Genomic DNA, 23,716 nt, shown 5'->3' on the forward strand with positions numbered 1-23,716 from the left:
GTCTATCTATGAAAATATATGCTTGCTTTAAATTTTATGAAAACATATTTTTTTAGTAATTTTGAGCACTATCAAATGTAATAGTATCTGTTTCATAAAATCCAGCAGATAATAGATAGAATTTAAAAATACAAGGAATTTTATGGAGAAAATTAAATTTGGGATTCACATAAAAGAAAGCATTAACTGGAAAAATTAGGAAAAATATTTCCTCTAATCTACATATCCCATTAAGAAATTAAAGCAAATCTGTGAAATATAAGCAATATCAAGGTCACAGAAGATGTTTACAATACAATGTAATTTAGTACTGTAGTTAATTTCAAAATAGTTACAGCATTGTCAGTAAAGGCAGAGAAATATCGTATGTACAGAGAGCAAATGCATTTAGGAAATAAAATTTAAATGACAACCATTACATTTTAAGGAATTTATTGGAAGTTGAAGGGTACTTAAATAGATATAATAAATTTCTTTACAAAGGTAGGGCTTGAAAGTATAAATATTTTCCCACTGAAGCTATCCCCCAGTTGTACAGACACTGGCTCATCTGTATGGACTCAATGGTTATTAAAATATAATAGGCAGATGTAGGGGGCTCATGGAATTGTGAGTAAAAACTGATGGTAGAGAAGGGAAGGTATGTAATGGTAGTATTCAAATAAAGCTTGCATCAAATCCTATAGTATTTGAACATAAATATGGAAAGAAATATTTAATGATCAACGATCAAGCAGTTTCCAAATCTAGATTTATTTGTACCAGAGTACTATTACTTTGTCCAGGAAAAAGCAAAATACAGTGACTTCTGTAGCAATACCTGTATTTAGAGATGTCTAAAAATATAAGAAACCTTCAGAGACTAAACTCCTGATCTCAAGATACCTATATTTCTGACCAGATGTAGACAAGTGTGTGAAGTGTCAAGAGAGACATTATGCAAATAGAGAGAAGAGCAACTGCTTCCAAAAATCTGTGAGCTTTCTGGCCTATGAAGACCCCTTGGGGATGGTATTAGCAAGCATAGCTATTTGCTTATCTGCACTTACTGTGTTTGTTATTGGCATCTTTATGAAGCACAGAGACACTCCTATTGTCAAGGCAAATAATCGAGCTCTGAGTTATATTTTGCTCATCACACTCACATTTTGTTTCTTATGTTCTTTGAACTTCATTGGTAAGCCAACCACAGCTTCCTGCATCCTCCAGCAGACCACATTTGCAGTTGCTTTCACTATGGCTCTTGCTACTGTGTTGGCCAAAGCTATCACTGTGGTCCTTGCCTTTAAGGTCAGTTTTCCAGGGAGAATGGTAAGGTGGCTAATGATATCAAGAGGGCCAAACTACATCATTCCTATATGCACCCTGATCCAACTTCTTATTTGTGGAATATGGATGGCAACATCCCCACCATTCATTGACCAAGATGCTCATACTGAATATGGACACATCATCATTTTATGCAACAAGGGCTCAGCTGTTGCCTTCCATTCAGTCCTGGGATACCTCTGCTTGATGGCCCTTGGGAGTTATGCTATGGCCTTCTTGTCTAGAAATTTGCCAGATACATTCAATGAATCCAAATTTCTGTCATTCAGTATGCTGGTGTTCTTCTGTGTCTGGGTCACCTTTCTTCCTGTCTACCACAGCACTAAAGGGAAGGTCATGGTAGCCATGGAAGTATTCTCTATCTTGGCTTCCAGCACAGCACTCCTTATCTTCATATTTGGTCCCAAGTGTTACATTATCTTGTTGAGACCAGACAAGAATTCATTTAATCATATCAGGAAGAAAACACCCACTAGAAAGAAGAATTTTCCTAAAATATAGTTGAAAAAAAGAATTTAGCTTTTATTTTAACAACTTCATGAATGGCATCATTCATATATCATTTTAAAATATGTTAACGAGTTTCTCTGAGTCTAAGACCTGATGGCTCCATTCTTGGACCATGTCAAATATTTGTGTCCCTTCTCAACAGAAACTCTTCTTTTTTATTTATTGTTTTAATTTTATTAAACTTGATGAGAATTCTTTCTTCTTCCTGAAATAACAAAACATTTAGTTTCCAAAATCCATTGGAATGTAATTTCTTAATGTCTATTATTTAATCAAACTAACAATTCAATTGTCATATAATTTCTTTTTAAATTTATTACATATTTACTTTTCAATATGCCATATTTGGAAATGAACAACATGATATTTGTAAATCTCTCATTGAATTTAATTAATATATAATGATTTGTTTGAATTTATATATTTATATTGAAACCACCTCCTGTCTTAATTTAAATGAAAATAATTATAATGGTATGACATTCTATTTCATGGCATATGTGTTACCTACTAACTCAGTGTGAAGTTTCATTCAGGAAAATATTTTATTTCTCAAAATATAATATGTGCCAACCAGAGAAATCCCACTAGAGCCCACATTCATAGTTTAACAAAATTTGTGACTTGTTCAACTGTATGTAAGTCCTGAACACTTCCATATACATTTAAATTTAGTCAATTACACATATATTACGTAGTATTTACCTATCTGTTGCATCAACTTGTCTGAGAATTCCTGGTAACAGAACTTGTTCATGTTGAATTTTATTTTTTTAATATAAATTATTCATTTGATTTTTAGTCATTCAATTTTCTCTAACCCAATTTTTTGTACATTGGTATAAAATACTCAATTATCATTCAAAATCACATATACCTTTATATTTTATTATGACCCACTATTCCATGATTCATTATTATTTTGTACAAATAATATACATTATACTTAAAATAATATTTTTCTGTCCCTATGATTACATTTAAGAAACCAAATATAAAATGGTTAGTACAACAGCATAGGACTTTTTGTCATGGTCTATCTTTTCTCTTTTCACTATATCTTTTTTAACTTTCCTATTTGTCTAATGGTCAGCTCAACTAGAGGGGCTGTTTGTCTTCATTGGTAATCTATGTAAATCTTCCCAGTAGCCGAAATGATATTAGGGAAACACATACCTAACATATTACTAAGGTAACAGTGGCATACCCATTGGAAAACTCATATATGATGGGAACAGTGAAAATTAAATAGCCAACACAGCTGTTTCACAAAGACATAATTAGACCTCCATGTTAAGATAATGATCAACTGCTTTTCAATAGTTTTCTGAATCTCCACATATTGCAGGGTATAGAGAGCCTTTCATTATTTGTAAATCTAGGGGATATTAGATTGAAGGAAAATTTCTTCAGAATCATTTATGACATATTCCATGTGTATTTTCATAAGCCTCCCCAGAAATTTCTTAACTATATTACCTACCCTGCTTTTAAGTATCCTTATCTGAGTCTACTTGAAGATCCCCTTGCATTGTAGAGGTTATGAGACACATGGATAAGTTATAGGTCTCCTTATTATGAAGTGATTTCAAGATATATTTGGAAAATATGCTTTTGGATTAACAAAAGAGAAAAACATCTCAATAAAGTAAACTTTGAAAAAAGCAAAAATGGTTTAGTGGGCAAAAGAATGTGGAACAGGATCAAATTAAAAAACTTTTCTTACAATGCACTCAAACAATTTCATGGCATATGAGATTGGGTTTTTACCTATTGTATGTTTCCCCAGAAAATAAAAAATACACCAGCAAAGTTAAAAGGTATGGCATTAATATTACTTTCACAGTGCTTATGCAGATAGAAAGAGAACATCTGGAAGAATGATTAAAAAAAAATGATCAAAAACTCAGGACTTCTCTTGCTTGAGGAAGTTAGGTTACAAAAGGCCACTGTGGTGTCTAATGACCAAAGAACAACATAAGACCAATATTAAACAAATGAAGTTTTATCAAGATATAAAAAATAAATATTGCATTGTGCCAGTATTTCAAAATAATTACAGTAAGTTTGGCCTGAAGCTATTCCCATACCCAAATGACAATTAGTACTTTGGACATTAAAAATTGATAACACAGCAATTGGGGCAGAAAAGGTTACCATGCTAGCTTGCATGTTATATTTATGTCTACTGCCCTTGAAAACTCAACAGCTGGCAGCCTGAGAATGGACTGTCAGGTCTTGGGAAAACATCTATCTAGATTCTATTTTTAAAATTAATTATTAATTTACAACCAAAAAGATGGCCCCCTATTTTTCTCTTTTTCCAGATTTCTTCAACTCATTCCCATTCCCCTTTACCTCGGAGATAGTGCTCATCCTGCGCCTGGCCTTTCCTTTTCCTTGGGCATAAAGTCTCTAAAATTTTAGGCTCCTCCTCTCACATTGAGGCCACCCAATGCTGTCTTCTGCTACATTTCGGTGTGGGGTCTCAGACCAGGCAGGGTAAGCTCATATTTTCAAACACAAATTTTTGTCAGTAGTAATGACAAAGATTTGGTCCCTATTCATGGAATTGATTCCAAGTTGTGCCTTCCTTGCTCAACCTTTCTTCACTCTGTACACAGATTTAGTCTTTGCCAAGGAATGGAATGTCATGCCTTGACAAAATATACCTCAATAGTCTTAAGTGTTAATATATATTTGTTAAGGGGAAACAGTTGTAAAAGATAATTCTGTTCTTTCATGACTTATTGATGACTAAATATATGACTCAGGACATCACTGTAAATGATAACTGTGTTCAATCAGGATTTATAAATAATGTTTATGATTATATACTTTTGAACAAGATAAAGTCAGAACACATGTCTTAGTGCAAAAATGATACACTATGTGTTTTTGGAGAAAAATGAATCAGCTGCTGGGTATAACCTCTCAGAACACAATATGCTCATGTCTTCAAGTATAAGAGAATATCATCAGTAGCTTCATGGATTGGTGCTTGCCCATAGGACAGCTCTCAAATTGGGCTGTTTATATGATGGTCAGTCCCTTAATCTCTGTTCCATCCCCAATGCCTGCGTTTCTTGTAGAAAGATGTAGTTTGGCTTGAAATTATCTGGATTCCTTCCTGAGAACAAGAGGTAGTCTCTTCCGGTTCCATATCCCCAATAGAGTAAGCACATATAAGGTAACCCCATTGATTCTTGAGTGCTTCTGTTATCCCAGGTCTTTGTTGCTTCCTAGTGATTGCCCCTTGTCACCTCCTCAATCCCATTAGTTGCAGATTTCAAGTCATTTTCATGGTCAATTAACCATCTCACTTAGGGTTTCACATACTTGATTCTGCAACCTTCTTTCCCCTCCCAATACCCTCTTTGTTGTACTCTAAAGGTTCACCCCAGGCAGATTATTCACCCAGATTGTTAGTGTAGATTGGGGTCTCTTATGGAAAAATAGGAGGAAGGATTGCAGGAACCAATGGTATTGGAACTAGACAGGAAGATCAATGGAATCAACTAACCTTGACACATGGGCTCTCAGAGAATGAGCCACAAAGTAAAGAACATACAGGGGCTTAACCTAGGCCTCCCTGCACATGTGTAGCAGATGTGCAGCTTGGTGTTCATGTGTGTAGGAACAACGGGTACAAATGCTTTTGCCTATAAATGGGAAATGTTCTTTTTGGGCTGCCTTGATGGCCTCATAGAGACTTGAAGTGCTGTGGTGGGAACATAGCCTGGGTGCCCAAACCTTTGCTTGGAGAAGTGGAGGGTGAGAGTGAGAGGTATTGTGTGAGAGGGTAACTGGGAGGGGGCAGTGAGCAGTATCTAAAGTGTATAATTAAAAATTATAACATGATAAATTAAAAAAAAGGCTCATAAAATGAAACAAAACAAAACAAAACAAAACAAAAAGGAACAGATCTCTACCCAGTGAGTTTCATATAATTAAACTAAAGATGAACTTTGATTGTCAGGGAGTCAGGGTTGCAAGATTCTCCTAAATATTTTATCTAACTCACTTCTTTTGTTCATCCTTATTACCTCTTCTCTGCTTACTACTGTCAGGTACTGATGTTTGCCCCAAGCACAATATACTCTCAAAACATTCTAAACTGTCATCTTCATATTCATACATAGGTCTTGTTTCCTCTAATAATAAATGAATGTATCTCTGCAACATATCCAGATCATTAAAGAAAACCACAGTCACTAAAAACTGAGAATTGGGAAGAAACAAAGGCTCAGGGTTATTTGGTAAAAAGTGGGAGGCAATTTCATGATCCATGAAACCAGAATGTCTGATAAGAGTTTGTGTCTCTGAACAGGAAGCAGTTACATGTAAAATTATATAAAATATCACGAACATAACTGTCAATATATGACTAGAAACAGAGCAGCAATATATACAGGCTGCTGTCAATGTAGAAAACCAATGAGAAAACATATAAAGAGCTACAGACCACTCAGTAATGTTCAGAAAGCAATAAGCAGTCATGTTAGGGTATTGAATCTAAATAGAAGAAAATACATTCTGGTTAAAATTGAATGAAAATAGGCAGTGGTAAAATTATTGTTCATTAAACCACATATGATCCTGTCATTTGCATCTATGTTACTTACTTTCTTTTGGGCATTTTCACAATACTATATTTACTTTCATTTTTACTTGGATACTCATGGAGCACTGTTGAAAATCTCAGCACTTAGTATATTTTCTCTGTGGACTTGTTTCTAGTGACTTTTCTTTCCTTGGTTTAAGATTTTATTTTGACTTGCCTTTTCTGACTTTTAACTGTCTAACTTTTAACTTTTAATGACTGAGGACATTTAACATTTCTTTAAGTGTTTCTTGTTCCTTGAGATTCCTCTGGTCACAATTCTCTGTTTAAATCTGGGTGTGCCCATTTTTAAATTGGGTTATTTGAATAGATGGTGTTTAACTAATTTAAATCTTTATAATTTTTAGATAATAGCTGCTGTCTGATGCAGGATTGATGAATGTCCCTTCACAATCTGGAGTCTTGTGTTTTGTACTACTGACAGTGTCCTTTGTGCTACAGAAGCTTTGCAATTTCATGGTATCCTACTTATCACCTTTTTTCATAGAGGCTGAGCCATTGCTGATTTCTTCAGGAAATTGTCCCCTTTATTAACGCATTCAAGATTTTTTTCTCATTTTCTCTTATATGAGACTTAGTATATCTTTTGGTTGTTACTGTTGTTGAGGACATTTTTCAAGTTGAACTTGAACTTTGTGGAAGCTGAAAAATATGGATCTATTTTCATTCTTCTGTATGCAGACATCCAGTTAGACCAGTATCATTTGTTGATGGTTTTGGTCAATTTACCAAAATCAAATGTTCACAGTTGTGTAGATTTACTTCTGGGCCTAAGATACAAATTCATTGGTCAATGTTTCTCTTTTTGTACCAGTATCTTATACTTTTGGTCACTATTGCCCTCTAGTGCTGCTTGTCAACAGGGATGTTAATTTTTCACAAGTTTCTGTTCTTTTTTCAAGATTGTTTCAGTTACCTGCTGTTGTCTTTTTTGTTGTCCCTGTTGATGTGCTTTCAAAAGATATTGACAAAATGAATGGTAATCTACAACTGATGGAGATGAGGATGTAGAGCATCTCTCCAGGAAGTGACATATTCCTGGGACATAAGAGGCACTCAGCAATGAATGGTGATATCCATGAATGCAATTCAAAGTATTGGGTCAATGGACAGTGGAGGTACCACTTGCTGTTGCCAGACAGGAAACCCAATAGTGTGATAGGTACTCTGGTACACTCACACATCTGTCAATCCAAAATTTATCCTGTAAAAAGGAAATGCAGGGAGATCTAATGGAAAAGATCCTGGGGGTATGGTAAAACAATAACTAGTCCAACTTGAGACCCATCCCTGTTGGGAACAAAATAAATAAAGGGGCGTTCTTGGGAGCCTGGGGAGGAGTTGAAGGAAAAAGATGCACATACCCTGCCAGGTTCCCTATTCTCTGGTCATTCAGGCATGAGAGGACTGCTATCTACCCTATCCACTCATCCCTGGGTGGGCATTCCTCTATCTCACTCTTCAGGGGATGGTCAAGGGGCATCCCTTCCTGGGGACCCCTTTTTCCCGGACCTGCTTTGCTAAAGCCACCAGGGTTTTGGGAGAGAGGGAAGAGGGAAGAAGTTCCCAACACTGAGCTACGGGCTGAGTACCCCTTTTTATGTCCTTCACTGTTGCTAGGTCACTGGGAATGAGTTTAGCTTGAAGGTCAGAAGCTTGGGCCATTGCTTATGTGACTCCTGAGCATTGTTCTGTTGTGGGGGCTGTGGGATGTGGTACCTTAGGCAGGGGCCAGAGTTCCAGGCACATGAGGGGACACCTACCATGTCATGCAGGTAGATTATGACCATCAGGGTTCAGACCTCAGCTCGACTGGAGACCAGCCTGCAATTCCCCCACAATTCTTCCTTTTTTTATTAGAAAAAATGGGGGGGGGGTTACTGATATGACTGTGTCATTAATTGTGAAAATTTAGAGTGGATGGAAATATCAGAAGAAAATAGAGAAATAGCAGAACAATGCCCGAGTAGTAAGGAGAATTAAGGGTAAGAGTTGACAAAGCAAGAGATTGAGTTGAGAAGGCAAAAGATTGTACAATCAGTTAGTTGTTTCATGGGTAGTACAACTTGGGGAAAAAAACATCCATTTTTGAACAGCAATCAATTAATTTATATAGACATTATGCTTTCCTTACTATCATATAACTTTCCCCAAAATTCAACAGCCATTTGGCTTTAGAAAAAAAGAGTCCATCTGTAGCTCAAAGGTCCCAGGACTGTCTTTGATAGGATTCAATACTTTTCTTGGGAACCTTCAGTCAGATGAGATTTTTGGAGTAAGGCAGCTTTCCTCTGTAGGTCTCAGTAGATGGTGCTGTCTCAGGTGGAGCTGTGGCAGCAGGCCTCGTTTAGAGATAGACCTGTATTAATTATAACAAAGAAGCAGAACACAAGCAGAGGATATCTCCATAGTGTGGATAGCAAAAACCATGCCTGTAATGGTTTGCTTAGGAGCACATCCCAGATCCTTGTGGATGGCGAAAGAAGAAAATGTAATGTTAGTTGTGTAACTGGAGTAGGCAGTTAACAGTTCTTCTGTAAAAGAAAACCAGCTATTAATTAAGCATTGGACAATTTTTGCACCTTAAGGGAAATTTTAAACAAGGTGTAAGAATTTTTGGACATATATGTTGAAAACTAGAGAGAAAAAGAGCATTTAGAAAAAGAAGCAAGATAATTTTTTGGTTAAAAGCACTATTCAGGTATTCCTGTCAGGGCTTATCTGGATGTTGGGAGAGGCATAATTCCCCCTGTTTTCTTTTTATTTTAACTGGAGAGTAAAGGGTTAAGTGGAAGGCTTTTAGCAGGGGTTCAGCCCAGCTGTGGCATGTCCCGCCCACTCAGCTGACTATCACTGCCTAGCTGGGCCTTATCTGGAGTAAGGAAGGCTACAGATGTCAGAAAGCCAACTCTCTTGTAGTTAAACCTGTAACAAAGAAAGGGAAGGGGACCTCACGACAGCCCTAGCCAGCAGAGATTAAAGCCAAGAACTAGAGGGGAGGGGTTATGTTAGACCTTGTGGGGAAACCCCCACCCAATTCCCGATTTGGCGTGCACCGAAAAATAATCACAAAGGACCATCTCTTGATGTAATTATATGAGGACGTTTAACGAAGGAGCTCCTGACTGACATGCATCCCATACAGGAGATAACAGATGTTGGCCATGAGGCTGGAAAGCTAGGGGTTTTTATGGGGTAAGGTGCTTAGGGGTGTGGAATTCAGCATAGCAACACACTATTGGCTTATTTAAACATTAACAGAAAGATTACATGTTAGCAAAAGGGCATCAAGACTTTGTTCCTGTGGGCTGGTGGCTTATCTTATTCACATAGCAACCAGTTTATGTATGACTTTACCTGGCGTCAAGGGGCAGTAGACAGAGGGGAGGTTCCGGCCAGGTGGTGTTGACCCAGACAAGATAGCCCTGCTTGAACAATCAAGCTGTTCTTAGGAATGTCTTAACAACAACCCTGTCTGTTCTACTTTGTTCTTGGTCCCAGGCCGCAGGCTCATAGACAACTCTTTTACATGAATCACAAGATACAAAATCTCGTTTTCTTTCAGTTACAGAGCTGGCCAAGAACACTTTGGAAAGAGAAAGAGAAAAGTAAAAGGCCAAGTTTTTGAACTGGATCACTCACTGTCTTGGGAAACTTGGAGATCTCCTGTAGGTCTCTGTGGGAAGCATTCTTCAGCTGAATCTATCTCATGCGGATGATGTAATAACCTCTCTGTCACCAGCTGTTGGGAACAAAATATTAAAAAGGGGGGTGGACCAGAGGCCCTGGCGAAGAAATGAAGGAAAAAGATGCACATGCCCCTCCAGAGTTTCCCTGTTCTCTGGACAGTCAGGCATGGGAGGGCTGCTATCTGCCCTATCCACTCATCCCTGGGTGGTCATTCCTCTATCACACTCTTCAGGGGGTGGTCAAGAGGCAGCCCTGCATGGGGACCCCCAAGGAACCACTTTGCTAAAGCCACCAGGATTGTGGGAGAGAAGGAAGAAGAAAAAAGTTCCCAACACTGACCAGAGTGTGCAGTGGAACATGAAGGAGCAGAGCAGAGACTCTATGGTTTTAGAGCTTTATTTTAGAAATGCAGGGGAAAGAGAGAAGGTAGAAAGGAGGAAGAGAGAGAGAGAGAGAGAGAGAAGAGAGGTGAGAGGACAAAGGAATAAGAGAATGAGGTGTGGGCTGAGCACTCCTTTTTTATGGTCTTCACTGTTGCTAGGTAACTGGGGAGGAGTTTAGCCTAAAGGACAGAAGCTTTGAACATTGCTTATGTGATACTGACCATGGTTCTCTTGTGGGGGCTGTGGGAGGTGGTCACTTTGTAAGGGGCTGGAGTTCCCGGAGCATGAAGGAACACCTACTGTGTCATTTAGGTGAATTATTACCATTGGGGGTTAGACATCAGTTGGACTGGAGACCAGCCGGCAATTCCCCACATATCCACTGGGAAAGTACCTAACTCTCACACAATTAATTATATATTTACTGACAGGAGTCTAGCATAACTGTCCTTTGAGAGGCTCAAAACAGCAACTGACACAGACATAGGCAGACATCTACAGTCAAAATATATATGGAGCTATGGAAGAACAGGAAGAAAGTCTGGGGTATCTAATTGGAAAGGATATCAACAGGAAGAAAAACAGAGTTAACTAATCTCTACCCTTGCATAACACAAAGACTGAATCACAAAATAAATAATATTCTGGGCGAGAAGTAGGCCTCTCTGTACATGTGTAACAAATGGAAAGCTTTGTCTCCATGTGTGCCCCAACAAATGAAGTGGGGGCTATTCCTAGAGCTATTGCCTGTCATTGGAATATGTTCTAAATGCTGGAATGACTTGTGTAGTCTCAGTGGCAGAGGGTGTACCCAGCTTCCCAGAGAATTATATTCCAGGGGGGTTGCATACCCAGGAAGGCCTCCACCATTTAGAGAAGAATGGTAGGGAGTATAGGGGGAAGGATTGTTGAGGGGGAAATAATAACATGTAGGGGAAAAGCCTGAAGTGCAAAATAAATAGCATATATTAAGGCAAGTACCCAACTAGCACACAAGATATATTTGTTCCAGTTACACAGCTCCATACCTCCCAATTGTTGGAGACCAACACTGAGCCATAATCCAAAGTTCCCCTCCCTTCTTGAGAAAATTCTGACCTTTTGAAATAAAAGCTGACAGAACATCAAGATCAGATAATAGTATCTGCAAACTTCCTGAGAAAAACCACAGAATGTTCCCTGAGCTAAGAGTAGATAGCATCTTATGCAGAAGCACCCCTGCCCTGGGCTGAGGCATGGGCAAGTTTTTCCCTCTTTACTTCCTGCTTCTTACCACTTATATTCTTTAACCTTGCTCACAATAAACATACCTTGACAATAATTGCTTGGTCTTGCTCCTTCTTTCTTGCCCATTTCTCTTTCAGGCATGGTCCCCCTCGTACCCCACTAATTACTGAGTCCTGTGGATGGGGACAAGTGGTGCCAAAAAATGGGGCCCAAGGTACAGACCCTAGCCAGATGGAGCCCATTTTCCTGAGAAGGTCACCTCTACAAGCTATGAAGTCGTTTTGAGGAATGCTCTCACCTCTCATGAGAGAAAATCTTCCTCGATGAGTTTACATTTCTCCATCCTATAAAATGGGCCAAAAACTTTCTAAAGCAGAATACTTCATTAAGGATATCAAAGAATCTCTCAGAGAAAGAAGAGATAGAGTTAAAAAGTATGATTTGACAAAAATTTTATCTTTGTCTCCCAAGTCTGTAAATGGTTCATAATAGATGGACCAGAGATTCATCCGCTTAAATGGGAAAAGGTAGGACGGGATCTTAATGAAATTTTAAATAAAGAAGGTCCAGATGTAGTGCCTACTCAGACATTTAGTTATTGGGGTTTTATTAGAGATGTCATTAAGTCATTTTGGATGAGGCAGGCAAGACTGTTTCATTGGCTGAGGATTTCCTTAACCAATTTCTCACTTGGCCTCTATGTCCTCTGTAAAGATTGCAGACCTGCAGTTGCCACAACCTTCCTCACCATGCCCCTCCGTTATTATTGATATGTCTTCCCCAGAGTACCCGGCTGCTCACCCCAAAAAGCCTGTCCAACACCTCTATCTTCAACTGTCCACCAATGCATCCAGTGATGAATATTACAAGAAACAAAGCTTACCTACCCCAATTTTAAGAAGCCTCACAAAAATAAGCTAAGTCCCTCTGAGGAGAGTGATTTGGAGGAAGAGGCTGCTGATATTGCAACCTTGATTGGCCACCCATTGTGAACACAGAGGCACATTCTAGACCCCTTCCTTACTCCTCCGCTCTTGAATTTTGTGCACCTGTGGTCTTTCCACTTTCTCCACAATGTGAATAAGTTTTACAGGCCAAAAAAAAAAAAAAAAAAAAAAAAACAGCTATCTAAACAAATTTCCGACCTTAAAGAGGTCCTAAATTTAGAAAAACAGTTTGCTGATCTCTCCATAGAGCTCTCTTCTCTTCAGGAGACTTTAAGAGAGACAGTTTCCCTAGTCCAATGATGGCTCCGGTCCATTTCCCTGCCATCTCTGGCGGCCATCAGGCTCGAGGGATGGCCAGCTCGCCTCATTCTCACCCTAACAAAGCCTCCCAAAAATCTCATTCTAATAAAACCTCCCAGAGAGTTAGTTCGAGAAAATCCTTGGCATTCCCTGTGTTAACCCGCCAGAGTGCCAACGAGGCTTCCTCCTCAGAAGAGGACCCCACTGCTGATGCAGAAAATAGCAAAGAGGATGAAAAAGCAAGTGATAGTGAAACTGAAAATGTGACAGCTGCCACAGCTCCCAAGGCCCCGCTGGGAGAGATGACTGAGTATAAAAGATTAAAGTTTAAGCCTCTTAAGGATCTCAATACTGAAGTCAAAACTAATGGTCCTATACACACTTTACTGTTTCCATGCTTGAAGCCCTCTCTGGAGGGGGAAACATCACTCCCACTGAGTGGTTTAGAGTTACCCAGGCAGTTTTTTCTCCTGGACAGTTTTTGTCTTGGAAATCTGATTTTCTAGATAGGTGCCAATCTCTCACAAGGCAGAACCAGAGAGATCCCAAAGCATCCGTGGCTGAGTGGACTCTTGATAAACTCAGAGGACAGGGGAAATATGTGTCTGAGAAGCACCAACTTAAATTCCCCACTGGACTCCTGTCACAGGTTAATGAGGCTCCCTTTGGGGCCTGGTGTGCCGTCCCTTCAAAGGGTTCTATGACTACCCAATTGACCAAAATTATTCAGGGAGCTCGGGAGCCTTACAATGAGTTTCTGGGGAGTTTCTTCTAGAAACTGCAGAAAAGATCCTGGGCCCTGAGGAAATTAATAACAAGTTTATAAAACAGTTGGCCAATGAGAATGCCAATTCTGCCTGTGAGGCTATTCTTAGAGGTCAGACTAAAAATAAGACTGTTGATGATTTCATAAGACTTTGTGGTGATGTAGATACCTTCACCCATAGGATCTTGCAGAGCCTTTCTCAGAACATGAATTTAACTGTGGGGGCTGTCTTGCAAGCTATTGGCCCTTCCAAATGTTGTTTTAAGTGTAGACAGGCTGGACATTTTGCCAAACAATGCCCCCCTGACACAGGGTATATTGATTGCTATGCCTCAGCCCCCATGGGCAAGACCCCCAATGCCTAATACTGTGTGTCCCAAGTGCAAAAGAGGCAAACATTGGGTGAATCAGTGTCATTCCAAGACAAAGGCCATGGGCCACCCTTTGCCACCCTTTCAGAGAAAAGGCTTTAGGGGCCAGCCCTAGGCCCCAAGACTCATCCATTTCCCACCGGTCTCAGGGACCAGCCAGCAGACAATAATGTCTCAGCCTGTGGCCACTCCAATCAATTCCTCAGAGCAACCCCAGGGAGCACAGAACTTGACCTGTGTACCTCCACCAGTACAATTTTAAAACCAAAAGATGGTAATCAAGCCTTACCTACTGGTGTTTTGGGTCCTCCTCCCCCTAATATGTTTTTTCTCTTTCTGGGACATGCCTCATCCACCATCAAGCACCTCATTGTTCAACCTTCCCTGATTGATAATGACTTCACAGGAGAAATTTAGATTTTAGATAGTTCCAGCTCAGGGTCAATCTTACCCCCTCAAGACAAGAGGGTTGCACAGGCTTTGCCTGTGAGGAGCCGCCCTCACAAGATGGTGCTGGCATCCTGTGTTCTAAGTAGTAAACAAATAATCTGTGCATGTGCCAGGGTAGTTTTCCATTCCATGTGCTCTGCCTTCCCCGTGATGACAACTCGGTCGATGGGCAGCAGCCAATCAGGGAGCAACACGTCCAAGGCAGAGGACAATCCTCCGTAAAAAGGGACGGGATTTTGCCATTCACTCTTCTTCTCCTCTTGCTCCTGAAGAAGTAAGCAATAAAGCTTTTGCCGTAGAAGTTTCTGGTTGTCCTGGGTGTGTTCTTGCCGGTGGGGACTAAAGCTTGGGATAAGTGGTGCCGAAATCCGGGAACTACCATCACACTGGCACAAGGGAGATCCCTCGTTCGAGAGGCGGAACCAGAACTGCGGGACACGTTACAGCTTTACGAGGTATGTCTTGCCTTGAACTTTCTCTAGTGTTAGAAGCCCTTTTGTTCCTTTTCACATGTCAACAAGTGGTTAAGGCAGGGCGGAGAATTCTGGATGAAATTCAAGACAGTCGATCAGAAGTAAAGCGGGGAGAGAGAGTAGGAGCAAAGAGGAAACCTGGTGCACCAAATAAGTATACAGGCCTTTCCACGGGTCTTGAACCCGAGGAAAAGTTAATGTCAGGGAAGAATACCTGGAGAGAGATTGGAAGGAAAGAGGAGAAAAAAGATGAGTTTAAGGAGCTAGCTCTTAGTAGCTATGAATCAAATGAAGAACTTAGCCCCTCTGAGGAAACAGACTTGGAGGAGGAAGCAGCTTGTTATGAGAGAGAAAAGTACCAGCCAGATAAAATGCGAGCTAATCAGTCAAGAAAAAAGCCAAAAGCAGCTGGCAAAGGCCAGCTTGCTGCTTGTCCTCCGGGCAGTTGGCTTCAAGGTCATAGTGCACCTCCGCCCTATGTGGAGCCCCAGCCCTGCGTAGTGTGTCAGCTCTGTGCAGAGAGGCAATGGGCAGAGAGGCAATGCACAGACTCGTTCATTCCAAAGGAGGAACAAAGGAAAATACAACAGGCATTTCTGGTTTTTGAAGGAGCCGAGGGAGGGCATGTCCACGATCCAGTAGAGTATATACAGATTAAAGAGCTTGCTGAGTGGGTCAGTAACTATGGAGTCAGTGCTAATTTCACTATAGCACAAGTCGAAAGGCTTGTTAATCACGCTATGACTCCTGGTGATTGGCAGACTGTAGTAAAAGCTGTAGCCCCCAGTATGGGAATGTATCTTGAGTGGAAAGCCTTGTAGCAGGACTCCTGCCAGACGCAGGCAAGGGCCAATGCCACCATGGAAGGGGATCAAAGAACGTGGACGTTTGAATTACTTACAGGTCAGGGACAACACGCTGCTAACCAGACAAATTATCATTGGGGAGCGTATGCTCAGATCTCAGCTGCCACTGTTAAGGTGTGGAAAACACTCTCTAAGAAGGGAGAGGCAAGTGGGCATTTGATCAAGATTACTCAAGGTACACAGGAGTCCTTCTCAGATTTTGTGGCCAGAATGACAGAGTCAGTAGGGCGTATTTTTGGAGATTCAGAGCATGCCGCACCTCTGGTAGAACAGCTCATTTATGAGCAAGCCACACAGGAGTGCCGAGCGGCCATAGCCCCAAGAAAGAGCACAGGCTTACAAGACTGGCTCAGGGTTTGTCAGGAGCTTGGGGGACCTCTTACCAATGCAGGCTTGGCGGCCGCCATCCTCCAATCCCAAAAACGCTCCATGGGCAAAAATGATCGGAGGACATGTTTTAACTGCGGGAAGCTTGAGCATCTTAAGAAAGATTGCAGAGCTCCAGACAAAAGGGGGGGGCTCACTCTTTGCTCTAAGTGTGGCAAGGGCTATCATAGAGCCGACCAGTGTCGCTCTGTGAGGGATATAAAGAGCAGACTCCTTTCCCCGCCTGATAACCAACCAGCTGATGTGTCAAAAAAAAAAAAAAAAAAAGACCATCAGGCCCTCGGTCCCAGGGCCCTCAAAGATATGGGAATCGGTTTGTCAGGACCCACGGAGCAGCCAGAGAGGCGACCCAGGAAGACCCACAAGGGTGGACCTGCGTGCCGCCTCCGACTTCCTACTAATGCCTCAAATGAGTATTCAGCAGGTGCCAGTGGAGCCTATACCATCCTTGCCCCCTGGAACCATGGGCCTTATTCTCAGCCTGGGTTCACTCACCTTGCAGGGCTTAGTAGTCCACCCTGGAGTTATGGATTGTCAACATTTCCCTGAAATACAGGTACTGTGCTCAAGCCCTGAGGGCGTTTTTTCTATTAGCAAAGGAGATAGGATAGCTCAGCTGCTGCTCCTCACTGATAATACCAGGGAGAAATCTGCAGGACCTGAGATAAAGAAAATGGGCTCCTCTGGAAATGATTCTGCCTATTTGGTTGTATCTTTGAATGATAGACCTAAGCTCCGCTGTAAGATCAACGGAAAAGAGTTTGAAGGCATCCTTGATACCGGAGCAGATAAAAGTATAATCTCTACACATTGGTGGCCCAAAGCATGGCCCACAACAGAGTCATCTCATTCATTACAGGGCCTAGGATATCAATCATGTCCCACTATAAGCTCCGTTGCCTTGACATGGGAATCCTCTGAGGGGCAGCAAGGGAAATTCATACCTTATGTGCTCCCACTCCTGGTTAACCTCTGGGGAAGGGATATTATGCAGCATCTGGGCCTTATTTTGTCCAATGAGAATGCCCCATCGAGAGGGTATTCAGCTAAAGCAAAAAATATCATGGCAAAGATGGGTTATAAAGAAGGAGAAGGGTTAGGACGTCAAGAGCAAGGAAGGATAGAGCCCATCTTACCTAATGGAAACCAAGACAGACAGGGTCTGGGTTTTTTTCTAGGGGCCATTGGGGCAGCACAACCCATACCATGGAAAACAGGGGATCCGGTATGGGTTCCTCAGTGGCCCCTATCCTCTGAAAAACTGGAAGCTGTGACTCAACTGGTAAAGGAACAATTAAAACTAGGCCATATTGAACCATCTACCTCACCTTGGAATACTCCAATTTTTGTAATTAAGAAAAAGTCAGGAAAGTGGAGACTGCTCATGACCTCAGAGCCATTAATGAGCAAATGAACTTATTTGGCCCGGTACAGAGGGGTCTCCCTGTACTTTCCACCTTACCACGTGGCTGGAATTTAATTATTTTATATATTAAAGATTGTTTCTTTTCTATACCTTTGTGTCCAAGGGATAGGCCCAAATTTGCCTTTACCACCCCCTCTATTAATCACATGGAACCTGATAAGAGGTATCAATGGAAGGTCTTACCACAGGGAATGTCCAATAGTCCTACAGTGTGCCAACTTTATGTGCAAGAAGCTCTTTTGCCAGTGAGGGAACAATTCCCCTCTTTAATTTTGCTCCATTACATGGATGACATCCTCCTGTGCCATAAAAACCTTACCATGCTACAAAAGGCATATTCTTTTCTACTTAAAACTTTAAATCAGTGGGGTTTACAGATAGCCACAGAAAAGGTCCAAATTTCTGATACAGGACAATTTTTGGGCTCTGTGGTGTCCCCAAATAAGATTGTGCCCCTAAAGGTAGAGATAAGAAGAGATCACCTCCATACCTTAAATGATTTTCAGAAGCTGTTGGGAGATATTAATTGGCTCAGACCTTTTTTGAAGATTCCTTCCGCTGAGTTAAGGCCTTTGTTTGATATTTTAGAAGGAGATTCTCATATCTCCTCCCCCAGGGCTCTTACTCTAGCTGCTAACCAGGCCTTACAAAAGGTGGAAAATTCCTTACAGAATGCACAATTACAACGTATTGAGGATTCACAGCCTTTTAGTTTGTGTGTCTTTAAGGCAGCACAATTGCCAACCACAGTTTTGTGGCAGAATGGGCCATTGTTGTGGATCCATCCAAATGTATCCCCAGCTAAAATAATAGATTGGTATCCTGATGCAATTGCACAGCTTGCCCTTAAAGGCCTAAAAGCAGCAATCACCCATTTTGGACGAAGTCCCTATCTTTTAATTGTACCTTATACCACTGCACAGGTTCAAACCTTGGCAGCCACATCTAATGATTGGGCAGTTTTAGTTACCTCCTTTTCAGGAGAAATATATAACCATTATCCAAAACATCCAATTTTACAGTTTGCCCAAAATCAATCTGTTGTGTTTCCACAAATAACAGTAAGAAACCAACTTAAAAATGGGGTTGTGGTATATACTGATGGATCAAAAACTGGCATAGGTGCCTATGTGGCTAATGGTAAAGTAGTATCCAAACAATATAATGAAAATTCACCTCAAGTGGTAGAATGTTTAGTGGTTTTAGAAGTTTTAAAAACCTTTTTAGAACCCCTTAATATTGTGTCAGATTCCTGTTATGCGGTTAATGCAGTAAATCTTTTAGAAGTGGCTGGAGTGATTAAGCCTTCCAGTAAAGTTGCCAATATTTTTTAACAGATACAATTAGTTTTGTTATCTAGAAGATTTCCTGTTTATATTACTCATGTTAGAGTCCATTCAGGCCTACCTGGCCCCATGGCTCTGGGAAATGACTTGGCAAATAAGGCCACTAAAGTGGTGGCTGCTGCCCTATCATTCCCGGTAGAGTCTGGAAGAAATTTTCATAACAATTTTCATGTGACGGCTGAAACATTACGCCATCATTTCTCCTTGACCAGAAAAGAAGCCCGTGACATTGTTACTCAATGTCAAAGCTGCTGTGAGTTCTTGCCAGTTCCTCATGTGGGAATTAACCCACATGGTATTCGACCTCTACAGGTCTGGCAAATGGATGTTACACATGTTTCTTCCTTTGGAAAACTTCATTATCTCCATGTGTCCATTGACACATGCTCTGGCATCATGTTTGCCTCTCCTTTAACCGGAGAAAAGGCCTCACATGTGATTCAACATTGCCTTGAGGCATGGAGTGCTTGAGGAAACCCAAACTCCTTAAGACTGATAATGGACCAGCTTATATGTCTCAAAAATTCCAGCAGTTCTGCCGTCAGATGGATGTGACCCACCTGACTGGACTTCCATACAACCCTCAAGGACAGGGTATTGTTGAGCATGTGCATCGCACCCTCAAATCCTATCTAATAAAACAGAAAGGGGGAGTCGAGGAGGCTCTACCCTGAGTACCAAGAGTGTCTGTGTCTATGGCACTCTTTACACTCAATTTTTTAAATCTTGATGCTCATGCCATACTGCGGCTGAACATCATTGTTGAGAGCCAGATAGGCCCAAAGAGATGGTTAAATGGAAAGATGTTTTAAGTAACAAATGGAAAGGACTGGATCCAATTTTAATAAGATCCAGGGGAGCTGTTTGTGTTTTTCCACAGAATGAAGACAACCCATTTTGGATACCAGAAAGACTCACCCGAAAAATCCAGATTGACCAAGGAAATACTGATGTCCCTTGTCTTGGTGATGTCCAGGGCGACAATAACAAAGGGAGAGAAGCGTTGGGAGATACAGAATTGGACGGCTAAATTTGAACAGACTCTTCGAAAATTGAGACTTGCCATCATTCAAGTCAACTCCACGCACTTGGACCTGTCCCTGACCAAAGGATTATCTCCTCAACATTTTCCTTCTTTAAAGAATGGGTGGGGGTGGGATTATTTGGAGCTACACTTTGCTGTGGATTAGTGTTGCTTCTCTGGTTGGTCTGTAAACTTAAGGCCCAAACTAGGAGAGACAAGGTGGTTATTGCCCAGGCGCTTGCAGCACTAGAACACGGTGCTTCCCCTGGTATATGGTTATCTATGCTTAACCAATAGATCGCTGGCCGCTCAGCTCTTGCTTCCCATGAGACTGGTCTCATTGCACGGGATAGAGTGAGTGTGCTTCAGCAGCCCGAGAGAGTTGCATGGCTAAGCATTGCAGTAGAAGGGCTCTGCGGCATATATGAGCCTATTCTAGGGAGACATGTCATCTTTCAAGAAGGTTGAGTGTCCAAGTGTCCTGCCCTCAGGAAAGACGACATGGGACCAGACCAGGACCTGTCCGGGTGATGAGCCTGGGAGGAGGTTTTGTGTACGGCTCCTTTACCTGCACACTGGGGATTTGACCTCTATCTCCACTCTCATTAGAATGGGGGGCCTATTGCTCTTAAATAAAAGAAAAGGGGGAGATGTGAGGAGCCGCCCTCACATTCGCCATTACAAGATGGTGTCGACATCCTGTGTTCTAAGTAGTAAACAAATAATCTGCACATGTGCCAGGGTAGTTTTCCACTTCATGTGCTCTGCCTTCCCTGTGACGACAACACGGTCGATGGGCTGCAGTCAATCAGGGAGTGACACGTCCAAGGCAGAGGACAATCCTCCATAAAAGGGACGGGGTTTTGCCATTTGTTCTTCTTCTCCTCTTGCTCCTGAAGAAGTAAGCAATAAAGCTTTTGCAGCAGAAGATTCCGGTTGTCCTGAGTGTGTTCTTGCCGGTGGGGACAAAAGCTCAGGATATTTGCCCCTCCCATTGATCACCCAGAACCTGGTAATTGGGAGGCATTGGAGGGGCCTCCCAGCCAGGGTCCTCATATCTTTTCTGGGTCCAGATGGTGTCTAGAGAATGCCTTATGCTACGCCTTAATTTCCAGGGATGATGGTTTGAGGGCATTGTGGATACAGGGGCTGATGCCACCATCCTTGCAAAATATTTCTGGCCCTCGGCTTGGCCACTTCAACCTTCCCTTACACATGTACAGGGCATTGGCCAGTCTAAAAATACCTTACAGAATTCTAAAATTTTGAAATGGGATTCAGAAGGAAATTCTGGCACAATGCAGCCTTTTGCTGTCGGAGCCCTGCCAGTTAAGTTGTGGAGAAGAGATATTCTCTCTCAGATGAAAGTAATTACATGTAGTCCAAATGAGATTGTAACCTAACAGATGTTGTCTCAAGGCTTTTTGTCAGGACAAGGCCTAGGAAAGGAAGGCCAAGGCTTGCCTACACCCATAAGCATTCACATAAGAGTGATCACACTGTGCTAGGGTGCGGTCTGTGATAAGGAGTCTCGCCGCAAACACAGGACACACACTCAGATCCTTCTGCAGCAAAATCTCTAGGGCTTCTAAATCTAGGGTGGGGTAAATGTTACTAGATTTACTTGTAGGGGGCACGCTGTTACTATCCCCTTTCATATCTCTCCCCCTATCTAACTTCTGGGGAGGTCCTTTTTCCTTATCTCTCCCCTTATCTAACTTCCGGAGAGGTCCTTTTTCCTTCATGTCTGTTTTCTTAGGAGCTCCAATTCTCTCACTTCGTTCGGTTTATGACATGCTGTCTTGAACCTCTTTTAATGTTTCTTGTCCCTCAACCACTGCAGGTCGGCCGGTCTCATCTTCTAAGCAATTCTTTATCAGTTTCCAAATTGCCTTGGTGCCTAGGCGCAAATCTCCTTCCTCAATTTTTCTATCTAGGTCTCTTCCTAGTTTATTCCATGAAGCTATGGTCAGTGAGCTCAAGCAAGCATACCGTGGGGTGACATGGTCAACCTCTGCGACAAAATTTTTTAGGGTACGTGTGGCAATCTTGAGGTCTCTCTGCTTAAGAACAGCTTGTAGTGCGTTTACAACTGATTGTGAAGACCCCATCGTACCTGCGGCTTATGTATGTCCGACTTAAGGCACGAAAAAGCAGAAGTGAAAGTAACCACACTCCACTCCAAAAAAGCAGAAGTCTGCTCCTGGAGCAGAAGTGAAAGTAAAGTAAAAGCAAAATGCTACGCTCCACTCCCTTATGTACGAGAGACTGACCAAGTGTGATGGTGCCACCGCTTATCTACGTCGGACTGACCGCACCTCAAAATTAACACCAACCACGATGAACACAATAAGACACCAGGAGAAAGAAGATAAGCACCAGAGTTACAAAACCAAAGCTTCTACCGACCAGTCCCACGGTGCTTTTAGATTAAGATCAAAGTTAAAAAAAACAATAGGTTCAGGATCAGACATGACTTACCGAACTTACCCACTGCCGTTCTTAATCTGCTCTGTCTCCAGGGGGTCTCCTCAGTGCCAGCGATGTTGAAGTCCCAGGTTTCAGCACCATATGTGGTCTGGGATAAGGAGTCTCGCCGGCGGGGACGCAAACACAGGACACACACTCAGATCCTTCTGCAGCAAAGTTTTAATGCATCTCAAGAGATAGATGAATCAGCTTCTGGGGAGGAGGAGACCTAGAGCACAGGAAACCCGTCCCTTTTATAGTGCACGAAGAGCGGTTGGAGACATGCCTTGCCCTGATTGGCTGCTCACCATCAGCCCAGATGACGCCATGGGAAAGGCAGGGCACAAGGAATGGAAAAATACCCCAGCACATGCGCAAACTACTTGTTTACCAGTTAGAACACCGATGTCAGTGCCATCTTGTAATGGCAATTGCAAGGGCAGCTCCTCACACTAGGGTATGAAGGTTTTTCTTTAGGGCCATTGCTCCTCTGCACTCCAGGCTAATAGAATCACTTGGAAGACTGATGATACTGTCTGGATTGACCAATGGCCCCTTTCTTCTCAAGAGTTATCAGGGGCCGTAGAGTTAGTGCAGATACAGCTGGCCGCTAGGCATATTGAGCCCTCCACATCTCCTTGGAATACACTCATATTTCTCATACAGAAAAGATCAGGAGAATGGCGCCTATTACAAGACTTATCTGTCATCAACAAAACTATGGTTCCCATGGGGACATTACAACCTGGCCTTGCATACCCCATTGCCATCACTAAGAAATATTCTAAAATTGTTATAGATTAAACAAATCTTAAAGATTGTTTCTTTTCCATTCCCCTACATCCAGATGATTGTAAACGCTTTGCCTTCAGCTTTCCCATAATTAGTTTTGTAGAAACCTCCCCTTGTTTTCAATGGAGGGTTCTCCCCCAGGTTATGACTGTTAGTCCCACACTTTTTTAGAAATTTGTTAGTCAGGCTGTTTATCCTTTTAGGCTTCTCTTCCCTAAACTTTATATTGTCCATTACATGGATGATATTTTTCTGGCTGGAGCTAATACTTATCATTGTCATCAGGCTTCCCAACAGCTTATATCTGCTCTTCAGCAACAGGGCTTACAAATTTCT

At 41.7% G+C, this 23,716-nt stretch overlaps 1 protein-coding gene and 1 long non-coding RNA gene across 4 annotated transcripts in view; one reads left to right on the forward strand and one right to left on the reverse strand.

Moving 5' to 3' along the window:
* Positions 1–1,830, forward strand: part of Vmn2r97 (vomeronasal 2, receptor 97) — a 33,750-nt gene extending 31,920 nt beyond the window's left edge. For both annotated transcript variants that reach the window (NM_001104549.1, XM_017317596.1), the window contains exon 6: positions 902–1,830. In NM_001104549.1, coding sequence (NP_001098019.1) covers positions 902–1,830 — 929 coding nt within the window. The remainder of the gene's footprint in view (positions 1–901) is intronic.
* Positions 1,831–8,292: 6,462 nt separating this feature from the next.
* Gm41538 lies at positions 8,293–22,818 on the reverse strand. 2 transcript variants are annotated; one of them, XR_876649.2, is made up of 3 exons: positions 22,601–22,818; positions 10,106–10,205; positions 8,293–8,929 (listed from the first exon to the last, which is right to left on the reverse strand). It is a non-coding gene; the product is annotated as a predicted gene, 41538 (long non-coding RNA). The 2 variants fall into 2 exon arrangements; XR_876650.1 differs by having other exon boundaries at positions 22,610–22,800.
* Between the last annotated feature and the right edge of the window lie 898 nt (positions 22,819–23,716).

Source organism: Mus musculus, chromosome 17, assembly GCF_000001635.26.
Source record: "Mus musculus strain C57BL/6J chromosome 17, GRCm38.p6 C57BL/6J".
Lineage (NCBI taxonomy): Eukaryota > Metazoa > Chordata > Mammalia > Rodentia > Muridae > Mus > Mus musculus.